The sequence below is a fragment of the Melanotaenia boesemani genome, chromosome 11 (assembly GCF_017639745.1).
Source record: "Melanotaenia boesemani isolate fMelBoe1 chromosome 11, fMelBoe1.pri, whole genome shotgun sequence".
In the NCBI taxonomy this organism is placed as follows: Eukaryota; Metazoa; Chordata; class Actinopteri; order Atheriniformes; family Melanotaeniidae; genus Melanotaenia; species Melanotaenia boesemani.
The window spans coordinates 1,591,298-1,612,595 of NC_055692.1; the positions used below are offsets into that span (position 1 = coordinate 1,591,298).

A 21,298-nucleotide genomic window follows, 5' to 3' on the forward strand; every position below is an offset into this window, starting at 1 on the left:
GATGATGTCGTGTTGTGGTAGGGCTGAGCGATATGGCCTAAAAATAAAATCTCCGATTTTTTTTATAACCAAATCCAACTTCCGATTTTAATAGATATTTTTCTTTTACAAAACATAAACTTGTTAAAAACATTTATTTGTTTATATAAATGAATGCCAGCAAAAATAAAGCATATAATTTCCTAGCTTTTCCACCATATAAACGACTTCATATCTTACATAGAAATATGCGACACAATGCATCCGTGATCTCTTTCCATCTGGATCTTATCATACAGGATCCACGGCAGGAATAATTCCCGTGATGAAGGTTGTCTCTTAACGAGAGTTTGCAGCATTTCTCACTGCAGTTAGGCGTACAGCTAAATCCAGGCGTGGGTGAAGGACCACTTCACTGAAAATCTGTCAGACAAACACCGTTCTGGTGTGGAGGGAGGGCTAAGTCTGCTGCTAACTATGGAAAAAAATCCAGATTTTCATACAAATAAATCTCCAGAAATGGAAAATTCGATTTTATCGATTAATCGTTGTTATGTTGCCCTATGTTGTGTTAACGTCGGCCTCTGCTCGGCTGCAGGTTCCTCCTCGGTTACTGATCTCCTCCCAGAGAAGCTGGAGGCCACGCTGGTTCCAGACCAGGGTTATCATCAAGTGGGACCCGCTGGTCTCTGCAGCGACATGTTCGTCCTGTCCGTCACCGTGGCCTTCGCCACCAAGCTGGAGCAGGTGATGGCGTCCGGCCCGAGCTGCTGCCGGGGCCTGTTGTTGTTTACTTTAGATAAACGTCAACATGGCGTCACATCCAGAAACTTCACCTCCGCTAACAGAAAAACACTCTGATAGTTCTACCACACCTCTTCATCATCCTCCTTTACTTCAGCTTCCACGTCTTCATCATCTTCTTCATCTTAATCATCATCCTTTCCTCTTTGTTTTCTTCATTATTGTCTTCTTCCTCATCCTCCTCATTCTTTCCTTGTCTTCATCATTGTCTTATTCCTCATAATCATCTTCCTCGTTTGGAAAATGAAATCTTTCTGACAATTTTTAGACTCATAACTAAATGAGGAAAGAATTAACGTTTTACTTTACTCTATGAATCCTGATCAAACTAACTCAACGTTCTCGTTCTGCAGCTCATCCCCAGCTCTACCAAACTGTCTGCTGAGGACTCCGGCTTCTTCTTCTACTATTCTTTACTTGGTAACGACATCACCAGTGAGCCGTTTCACAACCTGCTGAGGCCCGACTTCGAGCCGGAGCGCGCCTCTGTGCGCATCCGCAGCAGCAAACAGGTCCTTCAGGCCTTCCTGTCCCAGCAGCCCAGTTTACAGGTGAGTCAGAGCACCTGGGACCTGTTGACGATCCACCTGGACATGTCTCTGAATCCTCCCGTCCGTCTTAGATCCACCTGTGCTGTGGGAACCACTCTCTGGGCAGCGCCGATGTTTCCCTCTCAGCTCTGGCTGCTGTGTCTTTGGATCTGGAGAACAGGGTGTCCACGGTGGAGGGAGCGTTTGTTCTGCAGCCACCGAAACGCATCAACCTGCCTCCTCTACCTGCCGACCTGCAGCCAACGCTCGGAGTGGCAGTTACCTTACGGAGAGAGGACGTTCCGCCACAGGTACCAAAACATCCCTGAATTCATCACTTTGTATGTTTTTTGCTTGGATTCTTTAACATCCTACAGTTTAGGGTTTTTCCTACAAATGAATATACGCCCACCTCCATTCCACTTCACCAGCTCCACCCTTTCAACTTCCTGTTAACACAGACATCTGATCAGGCAATCACATGGCAGCATGTAGTCATGGTGAAGACGACTTTTTAGTACATTTTTTATTTTTGTTAAAAATGACATTTGTAAAGGTTCAAATACTTTGAAAAGTTACTTATTTGGTGTCCTGGTTTAACCAGCACAGCCTACCTGAGTATTGATGCTGACCATGTCCATCCCTTTATGACCACAGTGGAGCATCTTCTGATGCTACTTCCAGCAGGATAATGCACCATGTCACAAAGCTCAGATCATCTCCACCTGCTTTCTAGAACATGACGATGAGTTCACTGGACTCCAACGACCTCCACAGCCACCAGATCTCAGTCCAGTAGAGCAGCTTTGGGATGTGGTGGAACGGGAGATTCTCATCATGGATGCAGCCGACAAACCTGCAGCAACTGTGTGATGCTTCATGTTAATATGGAGAAAACCTCTGAGGAAGGTTTCCACCACCTGCTTCATCTATCACACCAGGATTAAAAAGGTCCGACCCGGTACTAGAAGGTGGACCTGATGAAGAGGACGACCCGGTACCAGAAGGTGGACCTGATGAAGAGGACGACCCGGTACTAGAAGGTGGACCTGATGAAGAGGACGACCCGGTACTAGAAGGTGGACCTGATGAAGAGGACGACCCGGTACTAGAAGGTGGACCTGATGAAGAGGACGACCCGGTACTAGAAGGTGGTCCTGATGAAGAGGACGACCCGGTACTAGAAGGTGGACCTGATGAAGAGGACCACCCGGTACTAGAAGGTGGTCCTGATGAAGAGGACCAGGTCCTGATGAAGTGGATGACCCGGTACTAGAAGGCGGTCCTGATGAGGAGGATTACCCGGTACTAGAAGGCGGACCCGATGAAGAGGACGACCCGGTACTAGAAGGTGGTCCTGATGAGGACGACGACCCGGAACTAGAAGGCGGACCCGATGAAGAGGACGACCCAGTACTAGAAGGCGGTCCTGATGAAGAGGACGACCCGGTACTAGAAGGTGGACCTGGTGAAGAGGACGACCCGGTACTAGAAGGTGGTCCTGATGAGGACGACGACCCGGAACTAGAAGGAGGACCCGATGAAGAGGACGACCCAGTACTAGAAGGCGGACCCGATGAAGAGGACGACCCGGTACTAGAACCTGGTCCTGATGAAGAGGACGACCCGGTACTAGAAGGCGGACCCGATGAAGAGATGAAGAAAGCGGATCGATTCCAGGCCGACGTAGCAAGACCCCACGTTGCCTCCCGATGTGGCTCAGGGTGTGAATGTGTAACTGAGTGCCTGAATGTGTGTGTGAATGGGTGAATGTGTGTGTGTGTGAACGGGTGAATGTGTGTGTGAATGTGTGTGTGAATGGGTGAATGTGTGTGTGAATGGGTGAATGTGTGTGTGTGTGAACGGGTGAATGTGTGTGTGAATGTGTGTGTGAATGGGTGAATGTGTGTGTGAATGGGTGAATGTGTGTGTGTGACTGGGTGAATGTGTGTGTGAATGTGTGAATGTGTGTGTGAATGGGTGAATGTGTGTGTGTGACTGGGTGAATGTGTGTGTGAATGTGTGTGTGAATAGGTGAATGTGTGTGTGAACGGGTGAATGTGTGTGTGTGTGAACGGGTGAATGTGTGTGTGAATGTGTGTGTGAATGGGTGAATGTGTGTGTGAATGTGTGTGTGTGACTGGGTGAATGTGTGTGTGAATGTGTGAATGTGTGTGTGAATGGGTGAATTTGTGTGTGTGTAACTGGGTGAATGTGTGTGTGAACGGGTGAGTGTGTGTGTGTGTGTGAATGGGTGAATGTGTGTGTGACTGGGTGAATGTGTGTGTGAACGGGTGAATGTGTGTGTGAATGTGTGTGTGAATGGGTGAATGTGTGTGTGAATGGGTGAATGTGTGTGTGTGTGAACGGGTGAATGTGTGTGTGAATGTGTGTGTGAATGGGTGAATGTGTGTGTGAATGGGTGAATGTGTGTGTGTGACTGGGTGAATGTGTGTGTGAATGTGTGAATGTGTGTGTGAATGGGTGAATGTGTGTGTGTGACTGGGTGAATGTGTGTGTGAATGTGTGTGTGAATAGGTGAATGTGTGTGTGAACGGGTGAATGTGTGTGTGTGTGAACGGGTGAATGTGTGTGTGAATGGGTGAATGTGTGTGTGAATGTGTGTGTGTGACTGGGTGAATGTGTGTGTGAATGTGTGAATGTGTGTGTGAATGGGTGAATTTGTGTGTGTGTAACTGGGTGAATGTGTGTGTGAACGGGTGAGCGTGTGTGTGTGTGAACTGGTGAATGTGTGTGTGTGTGTGACTGGGTGAATGTGTGTGTGAACGGGTGAATGTGTGTGTGACTGGGTGAATGTGTGTGTGACTGGGTGAATGTGTGTGTGAATAGGTGAATGTGTGTGTGAACGGGTGAATGTGTGTGTGTGTGAACGGGTGAATGTGTGTGTGAACGGGTGAATGTGTGTGTGAACGGGTGAATGTGTGTGTGTGTGAACGGGTGAATGTGTGTGTGAACGGGTGAATGTGTGTGTGACTGGGTGAATGTGTGTGTGAATGTGTGTGTGTGTGTGACTGGGTGAATGTGTGTGTGAATAGGTGAATGTGTGTGTGTGTGAACGGGTGAATGTGTGTGTGACTGGGTGAATGTGTGTGTGAATGTGTGTGTGACTGGGTGAATGTGTGTGTGACTGGGTGAATGTGATAAGTAGTGTAAAGCGCTTTGAGTGGCCACACTGACTGGAAAAGGGCTGTATAAGTAAAAGTCCGTTTACTACCTGAAACCTTCAGTCTAACCAGACGACTGAAGTAAAAGTTTGGTTGTGAACGTAAAGCCGACCTGAAGCTTATGGACTTTGCTTTGGTTTTTATTTGTCCTGTCGGACTTGATGAGAAGCTTTAAACCTGAACAGGATGTTGATGCTTTGCAGGTTTGTCCCTGACTGGGTATTAATGTCACTGGAGGATCAGTGGGGTAATCAGATTACTTCCATGGACAGCTGATTGTCTCGTCTTTTCTGCAGTCAGTAAGGAGTAAAGATGGTCCTGGAGCTCCATCACACCCCGTTCCTCCTCCAGCTGCTCCTCCTGCTGAACAGCGACCCCGCAGCGCCTCTCCTGAGCATGCTCCCCCTCCTCCTCCTCCTCCTCCTCTTCGTCCTCCGTCCTCTCACACAGAGAGTGATGCTGAGAGTCTCCTGGAGGAGCGCAGAGAGCAGGCCAGGGTTTCAGGTGAGTGTGTTCAGGCTGTTTTCAGGTGAAAAGTTTGACAGTTTCAGGGCATCACACATGTTCGCTCAGCTGCAGGTGTTGAATCTCCGCCCCCACCTGAGGCTGCTGCAGAAGGTGAAGCGCCATCCGTCAGCATCTCTGCTCCCAAAGTGTCCATCCCCTCCTCCGCCCATCACTACTGCTTCTCCCTGGACCTCCGCAGCCTGGGAAAGCTCAGCTGGCCTCACCCCATCGCCGCTACGCTCAGGTAAAATTTAATATAGTTCAGGAATTTTTATTTTTAGCTTCAGGTCGGTTTCAGATCTTTCTGAGAGGAATCAGTCTGTGTTTTCCTTCTGATGACTCGTCTCTCAGAAAGATGAAGGTCAGTGACTTTTTAAACCATCAGGAGGATGGCTTACTCTTGGAAAGCAAGATTTCTTAAAATGGGACAACATCCAACTAAATCCGGCACACAGAATTCTGTAAATCCAATAGAAGACACCAGACAATGCCAGCGCATCAGAATTCAGACCTTTTCCTTCCATTATCAAAAAGAGGGCATTAAAATATGCAGAAACATTTAAAAGAAAACAAAGACTTCAAGACGCAGCACAGAACCTTGGCAGATTTTCTCATGGACGCCCCATCAGGGCCGACTGTCCCCACTGACCGATTCAATAAAATTCTATTCAGCATCAATTCATTTACAGATTTTCATTAAATAATCGCAAATAACGTGAAATACTGAGTCCATTTACATGACCAGCAAAATCAGAAATCTGGAAGTAATCAGATTACTGTAATATCTGATCTGATGTGTTTACATGCGCTTTGAATCCGTTAATGATGATGATCCGTTAGATACGATATGAACCATTTTATTTGTAGAGCACGTTAAACCAGCACTGCCGACCAAAGTGCTGTAATTATGACTCCACAATGACAAACACTGAGGGGACAAGAAAAGCAGCATCTCAGGCTCAGTTAATGAGAAATAATGTGTTTTAAGAAGGAAACCAGGAGGTGAATCGGCCTGCCTTGTATGCAACGTAAAGTTTGTAAAAGCTGCAGGAAATTCTCTCGTGTTTTTGTTCAGGTGTAGCAGCTGCTTGTCTGGTGTTGGTTGGACTGAAGCTCGTTGCTTCTATCTGCTGGATCTTTGTCTCCTGTTCCTTCTTTCTACTTTCCTTTTTACTTCTCCTCATTACTGTCCTTTTTTGTCTGTCCCCTCCAGTCAGGTCCAGCAAGATTATGTAAATTCCATAGTTCAAAATAAATAAATACAGTAAATAAATACGATAAAACAGATCAGAGGAGCCTTATACCCATAAAGCTCTTCTTGGCGAAGCAAATCTGTTCGGTACAACACAGCAGCCAAACCATCATTCTGCCGCCGCCATGCTGCATGCTGTCAGGCTGTCAGGCTGGGGGTCGGAGCTTAGTCAAGTTTCGATGGAATCTGCTTGCTTAACAAGGCTGTTTTTTATGAGTTGGCATGGATTGATTTGTCTGAAAAGCCCTGAGATGATGAAGTTGTGAAGTGGCGCTGTACAGATAAAGCTGAATTAAAGTACAGGAGCAGGCAGGTAGGGTCCTAGAGAGCTGCAGTCCTGCAGGTTTTAGATGTTTCCTGCTCCAACACACCTGATTCAGCTGAAATGGATCCAACAGCTGGTCAAGTTCTGCTCAGTGACACATTGTTTGAATCAGGTGCTGAAGCAGAGAAACATCTAGAAATAAATCTGTTTTCCTGTTCCTCAGGTATTCTTACCGGTTCTTTGGTAGTGCAGCTCCCATCATGACCAACCCTCCCGTGGAGCTGCAGAGGAACATGGAGGTGTCTCTGCCCCAGTCCTACTGTGCCTTTGACTTCGCCGCCCTTCCTCATCAGCTGCAGGACACCTTCCTCAGGTCAGAGCTCAGCTTGTTTTAGACTAAATATGTTTATTTATTCTTCTTTGATGAAACGCTTCTCTTGCAGAGTTCCTCTGGTGGTGGAGGTCTGGCACAGAGGCTCCACCAGCAGAGACCAGCTGATTGGACAAGCTTCCATTCAGCTGTCTCACCTGCTGACCTCAGAGAGGACCAGAATCCTGGGAGCAACGGGAGAACCGGGCTGGAGACAGACTCACCAGGACCGGATCCCTGTGGTCCAGACTCAGCGGTAGGAAACCTCTGACTGATCACATGACCACCGTTCACCTCCAGAAAGTCTGACCAGCTGTGTGTCCGTCCGCCAGCTCCACAGAGAAGGTGGCAGAGCTGAGCTACGTGGCGGCGCTGGACGACCTCGGTTTCATCAGCGTGAAGGAGATCATCGTGTCGGACTCGTCGCAGGTGTGTGCGCTTCTGTCCTGAGTGTGTTTTATCACAGGATTTCAGTCATTGATGGAAAACATGACTTCACAGTGTGGATGTTCAAATCATTTAGTCGTTCATTTTCAGTATGGCTGTCAAATTATTCATTTTTTTAATCAGATTAATCACAGCTTACAAGTAAATTAATCATGATCTTCGTTTGCCCGTTTTTACTGCAAGCCGATGCTACAAATACTGTTAACTGAGCTTCTGTTGGGTAAACATCAGATGTCCAAGGGTCAGTAAATGCAGCATGTTGTTCTGCATCATCTCTACCATGTTGTAGATCATAATTCAGAATTCATCCAGCATCGTCTCACCAACCGTCTCCACATGATCACATGGTGATGATATGTGTCATAAAACCAGAGCGGAGAGACACTCGCCCAGCCAGGAGAAAATAAAACACCGTCACCGTGTTGTTCATGTTCTTTTTATTCTCAAGTCCATCCCCAGAGTCAGCCGGCTCATCTTTTCCATCTGGCCTCTAGTGTGTGCACACAGCTGCTCCATGCCAAGTAAAGAAGATAAGATAAAGATCTCAATAAGGAGAATGACAGATGAGTAACTTTATCTTTATAAACAGGTCCGTGGAGCCGCCGTGTTTAGAAACGCGTGCCGCGTTTAGAGACGCGGGTCGCGTTTAGAGACGCGGGTCGCGTTTAGAGACGCGTTTAGAGACGCGTGCCGCGTTTAGAGACTCGGGCCGCGTTTAGAGACGCGTTTAGAGACGCGTGCCGCGTTTAGAGACGCGTGCCGCGTTTAGAGACGCGGGTCGCGTTTAGAGACGCGTTTAGAGACGCGGGTCGCGTTTAGAGACGCGTTTAGAGACGCGGGTCGCGTTTAGAGACGCGTTTAGAGACGCGTCGTCTGTTAACGGCGTGAACATCTGACTTTTTCCTAAACAAATTTTTTAGAACTATCCTGGAAATAAGGACCCTGGTGTTTTAATCACCGTCTTGCCTCGGAAATATTCTAGTATGACTGTTTGTTAGTTTTTTTTCTAATAATAATTTTTAAAAAAGGATTCTAGTTTTCTTTGATCTGACTTGTCACATTTTTTAAATGTCTGCTCAAGGATTTTCTTTTCTTTAAATCCCGTTTATCTCCAGAATGAACTTCCAGCCCGCACAAAGCCGTTTTCTCACCCAGCAGCCACCGGCCCTGCGGCCCCCTCAGCGACGCAGGGGCTGACGGCCCCCAGAGACACCCTGGAGTACCGTACGGCCCTGGAGCTAGAGCTGTGGAAGGAGGAGCAGGAGGATCTGTTCGATGATCGGGTTAGAATCTAAAACACATGAAAACAATTGGCTCAGGATGTCGGAGCTTTTTCGTTTTATTTCTTCCTTTAGTCCTTTTAAAGTGACGCACTGCAGGTTTTACTGTTTATTTCTTGTTCTGCAGGACAAGTCTGGTATTGACTAAATGTTTGTGTTTCAGCTGAGGAAGAAGGAGCTGAGACACATGCAGGCGCTGGCGGAGGAATGGAAGAAGAGGGACCGAGAGAGGGAAGCTCTGGTCAAGAAGAAGGTGGAGAATCATAAACACATCCAGATCACGCGTCATGATTTTCTCCTACGTCTGCAAACTGATGAGCATCAAGCAGTTCAAACTGGCCAAACTAGAACCTTCGTTATTCCCACCTCTGAGAAAAAACATCATCTGGGTGATTCAGGATTCTCACAGAGGTCCGCTGGTATATATCTGTATCCTTTCGTCGCTGGAACATCACTCAAAAACAACACTAAAACCACCAAGAGGGTCCGCTTTCAGCACCATGTGACTCTTAGGTTTAACCTCACACACCTCATAATTCATAACTTTTCCTAAAATGACCATTTTTGTCATATCAGGAAGTTTAAGATGTCTGTGAAGAGGAAAAAAAAAGAATTATGATAATTTATGCCAAGAACTGCTAAAGGGAGTCATTTGACCCCATAGAAAGCAGTGTAAAATACAGCGGTGAACCCTTGTGCCACAGCGTTAGTGTTGCTAGGCAACCAGATTGTTGTGGCGACAAATGACAGACACTGACGTATAATCGAGCTTAGCAGATCTGATGCGCCTTCTTTCTGTTAACCCTGCCTTGCGCCATGGGGCAGCGGGCACCCTGCCACGGCCCCCGCCACTGAGACCATGGGGGCAATGGAGAGCGGCATACCCCTCGTGGCTTCCGTTGCCGACAACGGCCGGGTTTAGGCCCGAAGCTCCAGCGCCATCCATTTTTATGGCTAGCTGATTCTGCAGGTGAATTACACACGGCTTAGCAGGTTCCACGGCCACCGTCCTTCTGTTGATACCAACCAACACCTTTTCTGGGGTCACATGAGCGTCGGCATGGGGTGCCTTTACCCGGCGTTCGGTTCTTCCTGCATTGCTAGTTCTGCTTACCAAAAGTGGCCCACTAGGCGGCTCACATTCTATGCCCGGCACCAAGCCAGCGAGCCGGGCATCTGACCCATTTAAAGTTTGAGAAGAGGTTGAGATCGCTTCGGCCCCAAGACCTCTCATCATTCACTTTACCAGGTAAAACTGAGACTCTGAGCGCCTGCTGTCCTGAGGGAAACTGCTGCAGGAACCAGTTACTAGAATCACTCCAGCCAGAGCTGAAGCTCGCGGCCCGATGAAGCCAACAGAATCACATCATCTGCAAAGAGCAGAGTCCCGATCCTGTGGCCACCAAACCGGATCCCCTCAGCACCTCGGCTGCACCTTGAAATTCTGTCCATAAAAGTTATGAACAGAATCGGAGACAAAGGGCAGCCTTGGCGGAGTCCAACCCGCACCGGAAACAAATGTGATTTACTGCCGGCAAAGTGGACCAAGCTCTGGCCCCAGTCCCTGTATGACCGGGGACTACCACAGGACTGCCTAGGGGATACCGTCTAATGCCTTCTCCAAGTCCACAAACAGTCCACATTCACCTTATCAGCTGGCTGTGGATGATCCGACCGGTCTGGTTTTGTAATTTTATCCTTTTTTATTGGAACATCTATGCTTTCAGTTTTTTCCAGAGGATCATTTCCACCAGACACAGATGGTGCTGCGTGGAGTTCCACGTGGCCGGCGCTGCACACTGAAAGAGCTTCCATGTGGAGAAAACGGTCCAACCACAGATACCCATCACAGTCTCAGAGCCTTTATGTGTCCATGGATGCCGCAGCACATCGATGGGTCAGCTGTTACCGGGAAACTAGCCTCCGTGTTTTACACACCTCTAGATTTACTAGAGCAGTGGCTGCCATGTTTGGTATCTGAGTCCTCCAGATCCAAGCCCACCTCTGTAATCACCAGGCTATCACTCCCCAAATGTATTCATTATTATAGAATTAGCCAACGTAATTATTATGGATTATTTTATATGAGATAAAATGATATGTAAGATTTTTAGAATATTATTATGAATTGTGAAAGAATCTGAATTCCTTTTTTTGTAAATTTTTTTTTTTTTGGTATGAGTATAATCTCTGCAGGAGTGAGATCAGCTGTTGGTTTGTTAATGTGGAGGGATGATCCTGGATAAGGGAGTGGTGGGAGTTTTAGGGTTTCCTGTAATTAGGATCTTTTCCCAGTCCCTCGCCCTCCCTTCAGGACGAGACGCAGCATCCAGACTGTGGCATGACCGGCCTTTTTTCTTAGTTTGGACTCTGTGGAAGATTTTAAAAAGCAATTTTAAAACACCGTGCGGAAAAGACAATTTCTTTTTCAACAAAATTTTAATCTGACACGAGCTCTGATGTTTCCTGGTTTACATATTTATCAGGTTTAGTTTTTCTATGAATCACTTTCTGTGAAAGGTTCTGTTTAACTTTAGTTTCCTCCTCTTGCTGTTTGAAGGAGGTGGAGTACAACCTGCTGGAGGAGAAGCTGCAGAAGACTCTGTCCGATCTGGAGAAGAGAGAGAAGCAGCTGGCTGAAGCTGAGCTGCAGGTCAGATCCTGTTCAACACTTCTGACATGCTCCTTCAGATCTCTCCTGGGAGGAGAAAATAAAGCCTGTGAACTCAGGGCGGCTCTTTGGCTCCATCTTGTGGTGGAGCTGAAACTGAGCTGCTGTGTTTTCTCTGTGTTCAGACTCAGCGGCTGCAGAGGGAGCTGCGAGCGGAGCACGATCTGACCCAGAAGGAGCTGCAGGAGAGCAGCAGGAGGCAGCAGCGGGAGTGCGACCACCGGGTGGCGCTGGAGAGGGAGAAAGTGAGGCTGATGGAGGAAGAGCGGAGCCGGCTGCTGCAGCAGGTGCAGACAGAACCGTCGGCCCGGCGGCGAATCTGATCGCTGGTGTTTATTCCTCTGCTGTGTGTTTGTGTTCAGATTGCAGACGGCGAGTCTCGATACAAACAGCTGGAGAAAGAGTTTCAGCTCTACAGGGAGCAACAGAACGTCAGACCGGAGTTCAGACTGCAGTCGGAGGTCAACCTGCTGACTCTGGAGAAGGTGGGAAGCTGCTTTCAAACACTTTCAGCGGGAAACGTCTGACACTGAACTCAGATTCCAGATTCAAGAAAACAAAATCAGTGTCATCTTTCATCCTGCTGCATGAGCACACTGGATGGAAGGACTCGCCTCGTATTTCTGTCCCTAAAAAATAGTTTTTATTCTTATTTCTGTCAGAAATCAGGTTTTAGTTGCTTTTTTTGAGTCATGTTTCTTCTTCGTGAAGAAGAAAATCTGAAAGGAAAAGTTGGAATTAGAAAAACTTGGAGGAGGAAAAGCTTCCGAGCTCTCTTCAGGTGTTTTTCTCTGTTCTGAAAAAGACTTGATGCTCATCAAGGGGAACAGAAACGACTTTAAAGGCCACGACTTGCTGGTTGTTTCTAGTCTGAACTGACAGGACTGTCTTCCCAAAGATCCCAGATATTCCCAGAGATTCAAGGAATTCCTGAAGAAGAGCTCTGTCCAAGTCCCTCTTGGGCGTCCACCACAGTTGTTTTTGGTTTTTGTTTCCTCTTCAGAGCTTAAATATTTCAGCACCATGCTGGATCTCCTGCAACAAAGAGAGACAATTTAATAAGTTGATGTGTGCGCTAACGTAGCCTGGGTGGCGCCTCGAGTCAATGGACCAATAGCTGAGGAGGAACGCAGCTTTCACTGTGAAACACACCTCTGACATGTCTTCCTGCTGGTGCTCCTGATGATTGTCTACAGACGCTGTAGGATGTTTTCTAGGTGTGGCAGCTGTTGTCTTTTTTCTCTGATTGTGCATGCTTTCAGTTTTATTTTCCGTCTCCTTTTCTCTCCTTTCCGTCAGGTCCAGCGTTAAAATGTAAATTCAGAAAAATTTATATTTAAAATGAAAGAAATCCTTAAGTATGAAGAAGAGCCTTGAAGCCTGTTACATCCTCCGCAACAAGAAGAATGTGGTTCTTGTTCTTGAGGCTACAAAAAACAAGACAAAGGTCGTACGTTATATCCTCCACGAGACGCTTCGCTTACAAAGGGCAGAGATTACCGTGGGTGGAGGGACGTCTGTTTTTATGTGCAATAAACAATTAACAAGAAACTTAATCTAAGATACGGGGCGGGGTTGCACACGCAGCAGTGCCGATTCTTTATTTACCACATTTTCATGCTCTCTCACCACCTCGATCAGCTGTTAATTAAAGCTATCCGTTCAACCAATCAGGGGAAATGCAGAAATGACAACTTTCCGCTTTAACCTTAAATGTTCGACCAATCACACAAAACTTCTGGGAGCCCTTCAAAAAGAAAGTTCTGTTCGGTTGATGCATCGAGAACAAGGTGCACCCCAAACATGTCCCCAAACACGTCCGCGGCAACAGAATTACGGAATTTTTGTTTTCGTGGCCTTGAGAAGAAGAAAAAGTTCTCACTTCTCAGCTTTCTGCCCATAAAACTCATCTTGGCAAAGCAAATCTGATCAGTGCAACTCAGCAGCCCGACCATCGTCCTGCTGGAGACAAGTTTCAAGATGAAACTAAATTCTAGAGCTGATTGGTTGAGAGATGCAGCTGATGTATGTCGGCTGTGGTACGTCAGTGGGGGGTACACTGACAGTGAAGTACACTTAACCTGTTGTCTGCTTGAAGCCACATATTTTCTGACACTCTCTGGCTGCTGGTGGGAGCGTGCTCACATGTGTGTGCACATGCACGTGACTCTGTGCACATCTCCATGTGCGTGTTGGAGAATTGTAACCAAGGGATGAAGTTAGCTTCTGAGGTACGATATAAATCCACTGCTTTTTCAGGGTCCATAACCCATCAGGTCTCGGTGAGAAACTGTAGGACTGTTCAGTCTGGACTGAATTATTCTGTAGAGCATAAAGATTTATTCACACAGTTTCTGATTTGTTTTTTCTATTGATAAAAATCTAAATAATGTTCATTTTATTTATTTAATTATTGTTGGCCTCTAGACCACATTGGACCAGGTCCTGTTTATGATTGTGTTCAAATTAAGCGGCGACCTCTGCCTGTAAAATGTGAAGTGTAAAAAACTGCAGTTCCCCCCTCGTCCACTAGGGGCTCCAAAACAGAGCAAATCCCCATAGACTCCCGTGTTAATAAGGCCAACTTCACAGCAGAAATAAACATGTTTAAAGCCTGGTACAAAAATCCATTTTAGGATTAAAAGGTCAAGTTTACCTTCATGACAACTGTGAGGGGGGTGAATTTTTTTCTAACTCATCTGTTTGGATGTTATTTAATCTTGAAAATCGTCATAATTAGGGGCGTGTCCTGTTGGTTGACAGGAATCTGTACAGCACTTTGGGTACCCTGGGGTATGAGAAGGTGCTATATAAATAAAGGTTGATTGATTGATTGAATCGAATATTTCTGTGGAAAGAAGGGAGAGTGCAGCACAACCGCGGTTTTTAGCCAGCTAACAGCATGTCTTAGCTTTAGCCCGCCTACCTCCGTTAGCTGGTTAGCTACCGTTAGCTCCGGGTCAGATCGGTTAGCTATTAGCTACAGGCAGCTCAGTTTGATAGGTGCCAATCATCCACCCCCACCTTCACAGTCCCCCTCTCAGCTCCACCTCTTTGCCCATTTTTGGATTTTCCGGGAACGTCGACACGTGACGCTGCCAAGATGGCGACGGTGGGAACGTCACCCACGGGTGACGTCACAGAGGCTCCGCCCATCTTTTAGATACAGTCTATGGCTCAGATCAGGCTCTTTAGCCACCTGCTGACTTTTCTTGGTGTTACTGCTTTAAATATCTTTGTTGAATCTGTGGTTTGACTGTCAGGGACCAACATGGCAGACAAAATACTACAGGACAGAGCGGTCTGTAATTTCTAGAAGGACAAAGTTTAAGTTCTTTTGTTTCTAAAGTTGATAATCCTGGGGGGGTCCAGGTTTTTTCTACACTTCTAGATATTTAACTTTAACTCCCAACTTGTGTCAGCGATGCCTCTAACGCCCCCCTCTGGTGACTACACAGCCAACTTTATTCACTGTAAACCTTTTCATCGGCTCAGTTTGTGGCTTTTTAAAAGATGGCTTCAGATTTGCATCACTGATTAGTGGAAACTCAACAGATGTCTGTTTATTTCTTCTTTTTTTAAGGTGGAGCTGGAGAGGAAGCTGGAGTCCACCATTAAGTCCAAGCTCCACTACAAGCAGCACTGGGGACGCACCTTGAAGGAGCTGGCTCGACTCAAACAGGTACCGTTCACCAACAGACTGGACCAGGTCCGTCTCCAGCTGTTAATATAAGCAGTCGGCCAACAGGCGCTTCGTTTCCAAACACGGTGAAAAAAGGACCAAATACAACCAAGTTAAATGAAAGTAGAATAAATAGAAATATTTCAGATAAATGTAAGAAATATTCAGTTTTTAGTCGTCTTGTTGGACTGTTGTTTGTGTTTTCTGTTCCCTGAAACATCCCTCTGCCCTGAACGGACAGTTCCAGCAGCCTGTAGACGTCGCTCGACTTCCCAGGTCATCCATCCACATCAGCTCTGCTGGAAATAAAAAATGTGTGGAAGCATTTTATTTAATACGAATGCGTTTATGAGACATGAACCTTTTCTGTAAAACTTCAGGAGACGATTTCTCTGAAATACCTCAGTGAAGTCCTGCAGCATCACTTTCTCTCGGTTCTGGCTGGTCCAAGACATTTTTAACCAGTTACTCTGCGTTGTGTGAGGCAATAAGAGGAGGGACGGCTGGCTGGTTGATCTGGCCGCTGTTTTTTCTAAACAAACGAATGCTGGTCAGACACGGTGGACTCACAGGTGGTTCACATGCAGCTGTAACAGACAGGAAGCCTGTGGCATGGGAGGTTAGCTAGCTTAGATCGCTGGTAGTGCATTGGACATACATCTGGGCATAAACATACAGCTGAACCATTCATCCTACATATCTGTAGTAATTAGAAAATATACCATCCTGATAGCACCTTCCACACCTGGGCAGGGGCATGCACGTAGAACAGATCTCCATAATCTGATGTAGGAGGAAATGTAGCAGCAATGTTTCCTGCTCGTGTTAACAAGAAGCTAAAGTTTGAGACAGTTTTCCAACATGTGGATGGTAATGAAAGGTTTCTTATGAGTTACTGCTCTGTTCAGAAGTCATTTCTTTAAATTCTCTTTCCGAGGAGACGGACCTGGAAGCTTTGAAAGTGGCTCTAAACACAAGTTTAAAGATCTTCCTCCAGTCACCTTTAAAAGAGGTCGAAACACCCACCATCCTCTTCATCAGCTCCACCTGTTTATCTTCCCGTTAACTCAAACATCCAACCAGCCAATCAGATGGCAGCATGTAGTCATGTGGACGTGGTGAAGTTCAAACTGAGCATCAGGATGAGGAAGAAAGGAGATTTAAGAGACTTTGAACGTGGCCTGGTTGCTGGATGTTTGGCTGCTAGATGCTGGTTTAGTGCTGAAGGCTTCAGAGCTTCTGTGATGGATAGCGTTAGCTAATGTTAGCTAACACTCCCGACAGACCTCGTGGCTTCTTACCTTCCTGTACAATATTTCTGCCTTTGAGGGGGTTTGGGGTATTTTTGCCTTAATTTTCTTGTTTTAAATACTTCTTCATAGCTTTGGCTACAAGCTAGCAGCTAGCTGAGTATGCTCTTCTGCTTATTGGAGTTGGTTAAACGGCTAAGTGACACATTACCACCACCAAGTGGTGGGAAGCTGCACTGCAACGGCGCTTCTCATGGATAACAGTAATATCTCTTGTGTCTGTTTTTACGGCTGCCAACGTGGCGCTCAACGTGCAAACATTGAAAAACCAGATTTCTGTTTTAATAAAAACCCAAATGTTTCTGCATACAACATTTTTCAGACTCCTCCAACCTCAGGTTAGCTGCAGTCCTTTTTCAGGGGTTTTAACTCACTGTTTTTCCTAAAAGCAAATTCCAGACTGTGTAGGAAGCCTGGAAAACTGGTCCTCACAAAGATACAGACATCATCACACACACTAAGTGGGGTTTTAGTCAAACAAAGAGCAATGTAAACACACCCGGACCTTATCTGACAAACTAATAACTGTTACTGACAGGAACCAGCTGGAAAACTCAACACACATTTTTCTTTCATTTCTCTCTTTTCTCACATCTTCCTTTTCTGTTTTCTGCCTCTCCTGTTATTCCTAATCCATCTGTCACTTGTCCGTGTTTAGCTGCTGTTTTCTGATCTCCCTGATATATTTACGTTACTCTTTTTTTCTTTCTTTCCCATATTTGCTCTGTCATTTGTTTCTCTTCCCACCCCTCACTTCATTTCTTTTAGCTCCTTTTTTGTCTTTCTTTTTCTTTTTCTTCCCCGTCTCTAAGGGCCACATCATTGTAAAGAAAACAGCCGTGATTTATGCAGCTCTAAGGGGGTTCGGCGCGGAGTGTCACCCCCACCTATTAATCATCTGCAGCATTGCGTTGAGCAACAAGCGAGCCGGGCGCTAACTATTCAGATGTCACACTCTCGCTTTTTCTAACATATCAGCCGTGTGTTTACACAACCATCCGTCTTTAAAGCCGACGCTTGTTTGGTTTTTCTCGTCTATTTATTCTCTGCTCTCAGCGCCTCGCATGGCGTGCTGTTTAGTTCAAGTCGGATCATAAAAATTCTTGTCTGTGAAATAATGTACTTTTCGGCCCAGGAGGCGCAGCGGGCCGGAGAGCCGATACCCCGGCGGGACCGAGGTATTAGATCACAGTCTTTTCAATTCAAAATATTGGGATAAGAAGCTGAAGTTGTTCTTTTCAGGGCAAAAATACGGAAACAAAGAGATAAAAGAAGTCCCCCATGGTGATAAAGGTACTTTTGAAGGCTGAGCAGGAGGTCGGTTCACTAAATACGGCTTTTAGAGGCGGGTTGTAGTGGGTCAGAAATACAAACAAGATATTTTTATAACGTGAAAAACGATCTTTAACGGCTGTAATGTCCTAAAATTATCTAAAAATCTGAGACTTCCTGTTAAAGCAGCTCAGTTTAACAGCTTTAAATGGAAATGATGGAACATTTTTGGTTTGGTTGAAGAAAACATGAAAACTGTTTAAGCATGACATACTCGTGTATTTAACACTTACATTTGTCAACTATTTCTCATGAAAGGTGGTGTGTAGCTCTGTGGGGTAAATGTGATGGATATTTTAACCTTTAGCTGACCTACAGAAGTTTTCCAGCATTTTTATCCCGTCCAGGAGGTTTACAATCCAGCCACTAAATGTAGTTTTATTCAGAGACTCTATCTGGTAAATCCACAATGATCCATGATAACAGCATTATTTATCACATTTCACCATAAAAACATCACCATCACTACTATGTTGCTAAGAGACCTCTATTTAGACCTGGACATGATGATGAAGCCACTTCCTGTCAGACTTTCCACCAATCAGAGAGCTTAGATTGACGGTAACGTCCAATCAGGAGCAGCCAAAGATCAACCAGTGAGCAGAAAGTTCTATGTGTGTGTGAAAAGAAGAAAAATAATGCTCCTCTATGGCTGGAATAAAGCCAAGAAGACGTTTCTGATGCACGGTGGCGCCACAAAGCAGCTGAGCTGGAGTTGGTTTAGTGAGGATAGCAGGTAAATAGTAGCAGGAATAACTGGAAATGAGGAAAAAGTGGAAACATGCAAATAGTTTCTGATGAGATGAGAAAAGGTTTGGTCACTGTTAGTCTGTGTGTTATTTCTACAAAGTTCTGTTAGTAATAAATTCTGCTTTCTTCTTCTGGTCGACCTTTATGCTGCTACATCTATTCATACGTTCATTTTACATCATTTTACCTCCCAGTCTGACAGCTGAGAAACATCATGTCTGCTGACTGGGATTAAAAAGGTTGCACTTCTATGAATTTTTATATTTAAACAAACAAAATTCTTGGAAGTTTTATGGGTTAAACTCTGAGGAAAGTTTTGTTTGCACCATATCACCTTCAGATGTAAATTCTATGTGATTAAATGGAAATTAAGTGTCGGAGGAATAACTGGGCTGCTGCTGTAAACACGACGCGTCGCTCATCTCTCAGCCTAAACAGCGGTCCAGATCCTGATGCAGAACTTCCAGAGTGGGTGGTCCTGGTTTCACACCAGGTCTGGTACTCTGCTTACTTTAACCACAGTTCTGGAGTCTACAAAGACCAAGATGAAAGCAGAGCTTCACAAATGCAGATAGGTGATCATTTTCTGTCATGTTCAAGCCTTTAATGCCGTGATTATCATGTCTGATACAGTTTCTGTAAAAGAGCTTTTGCTGCATTTTATGGTAGAAACTTTATGTACAACAGAATGAACAAATTCAGGCCTGATGCACCATTTTCAAGGCGGATGCTGCATTTTTAAAATTCATAAACACGAGTACAAAGCCCATAAATTTAAAACTCAGATGGGTGTTTCATCTTTTTCAGCTTAGAAATGAAAAGCTTTCTCTCAGTCGGAGCTCTTTTCTGTCATGGCTTCATGCTTTAAATGGAGGATGGGAGACTCCTGGTATCTACGTCTTCATGGTCCCTTCAGGATTTGGTTGAAATGAGTGTTTTAGAACCAGAATAGAAGCAGCTCTCAATGGGTGGAGATGTCATCATCCACCCACGGATCGTTTTCTTTTTATTTAAATTACGCTTGTGATTATTTGTCGTTATGAAGGGTAGCACAGTTCTCCACACAGGTGTTGCGTGTTAGCTAACAGCATGCTGCTAACATTGTCGTGAACACGTGTTACATGTGTTCAGCAGCCGTGCGAACGCATCCACCAGCTTTTCATCAGTTTGTCTCTCTGCCATGACGTTCGTGTCCAGCTCTGAGGAGCTGAATAAATAACACCATGTTTACACACGACTGCTGTAACTCTGTCCATGACAATCAATCAATCTTTATTACACGCTTAGGGTCCAAAATGAAAAGATAACAGTAAAAAAAGACATCTTAAAACATATATACTAGTCAGCACCCACAAGAAGACAACGTACCAATGCCTCCACAGCTCACAACTTAAATTGTGAGCGTTTGGTTCACAATTGTACATCAGTTAATTCCATAATAATTAGAATCTCTAAAGAACAAAAAAAAGTCTTAAAACTGTCTGAGAAGTACTGACCCAGCACTGACCCTCGGTTTCTTCTTCAGTAACCTCATGGCATCATTATAAGCCACCTTATGTCTTGGTAGACCAGCCTTTTAGTAATATGACCACAAGTGTTCAGTATAATAACTGCACACTTGTGGATGATGAATAAAAACCGGGACCCCCTCTAGAGACAGGCCTGGAGGTGGGGCACCGGGACCCCCTCTAGACACAGGCCTGGAGGTGGGGCACCGGGACCCCCTCTAGAGACAGGCCTGGAGGTGGGGCACCGGGACCCCCTCTAGACACAGGCCTGGAGGTGGGGCACCCGGACCCCCTCTAGACACAGGCCTGGAGGTGGGGCACCCGGACCCCCTCTAGACACAGGCCTGGAGGTGGGGCACCGGGACCTCCTCTAGAGACAGGCCTGGAGGTGGGGCATGAGGCTCGTGTGAGCTGGGTGGCAGCTGAAGGCGGGGAATTTGGCGGTCCAGTCTTCGGCTACAGACGCTAGCTATAAAAACATGGAACATCACCTCTATGGCGACGTGGCTTCAGCATCTGATCAGGATGCCTCCTGAACACCGCCCTGGTAGGATGTTCCGGGCACGTACCACAGAGGGAGAAGACCCCAAGGTAGACCCAGGACATGCTGGAGGGCACGCTGTCGGCTGGTATGGGATCGCCCCGGACAAGCTGGCAAATGTGACCAGGGAGGGGGGAGGCTGGTTTTCCCTGCTTAGGCAGCTCCCCCCACGACGCGGCCCCAGATAAGCAAAAAAATGGTTGGATGGTGTGCACTATAGAGGGGTGTACAGTACGTCTCAAACCAGGGGTGTCCAAAGTCATTCATCAAGGGCCACTCGTCTGCAGGGTTTTAATGATTTCCTGCTCCAACACACCTATTAAATTAAATGGATCCACAGCCTGTCTAGTTCTGCACAGTGACTCATCACTTTGAGCCAGGCTTTTGGAGCAGGGACACATGGAGAACCTGCAGGATTGTGCCTGAAGGACTGGAGCTGGACACCCCTGTCCTAAACTAAGACATCTTCACTCCAGCTGTACATGCACTGCAGCTGCGTAGAAGAATGTCTGCTTGCGCATCCACTGTGTAGCACTGCCGATAAATGTCCTCCTGATCAGTCATTTGTTCTGTAATAAAAACACTCCAGGTATTTCACCTCATCACTGATGGTCAGATCGTTCCCAGACCACGTAAAATCAGGGAGTTTTAGACATTTTCTTCCTTTATTCTGCCAATCATGACAACACTCTTTTTAGCATTATATCTAATTATTTCACTCTGTCCTAGACCCTTCCATAGACTCTGTCCTATTCTCTCTCCAAGGATCAAGGACCCTTTTATACTGTCATTAATAGTCTCTGTCCAAGGCCATTATACAGCCTGATGTTAATTATATATTTTGCTTCAGGTGCAGGATTGTTTTTTTTACACTGTACCACTATG

General features: G+C 45.9%; 1 protein-coding gene across 2 annotated transcripts in view; it reads left to right on the top strand.

Annotated features, from left to right (window-relative positions):
* Positions 1–21,298, top strand: part of LOC121648952 (centrosomal protein of 120 kDa) — a 42,592-nt gene that overhangs the window by 5,352 nt on the left and 15,942 nt on the right. Inside the window, exons 5-18 of one of the 2 annotated variants that reach the window (XM_041999474.1) lie at positions 578–726; positions 1,137–1,334; positions 1,406–1,624; positions 4,795–5,002; positions 5,078–5,249; positions 6,746–6,895; positions 6,966–7,148; positions 7,225–7,321; positions 8,455–8,622; positions 8,783–8,872; positions 11,180–11,272; positions 11,416–11,577; positions 11,653–11,775; positions 14,874–14,972. In XM_041999474.1, coding sequence (XP_041855408.1) covers positions 578–726; positions 1,137–1,334; positions 1,406–1,624; positions 4,795–5,002; positions 5,078–5,249; positions 6,746–6,895; positions 6,966–7,148; positions 7,225–7,321; positions 8,455–8,622; positions 8,783–8,872; positions 11,180–11,272; positions 11,416–11,577; positions 11,653–11,775; positions 14,874–14,972 — 2,111 coding nt within the window. Of the gene's footprint in view, positions 1–577; positions 727–1,136; positions 1,335–1,405; positions 1,625–4,794; positions 5,003–5,071; positions 5,250–6,745; positions 6,896–6,965; positions 7,149–7,224; positions 7,322–8,454; positions 8,623–8,782; positions 8,873–11,179; positions 11,273–11,415; positions 11,578–11,652; positions 11,776–14,873; positions 14,973–21,298 lie in introns of both variants that reach the window. The other variant, XM_041999473.1, reaches the window with a different exon arrangement.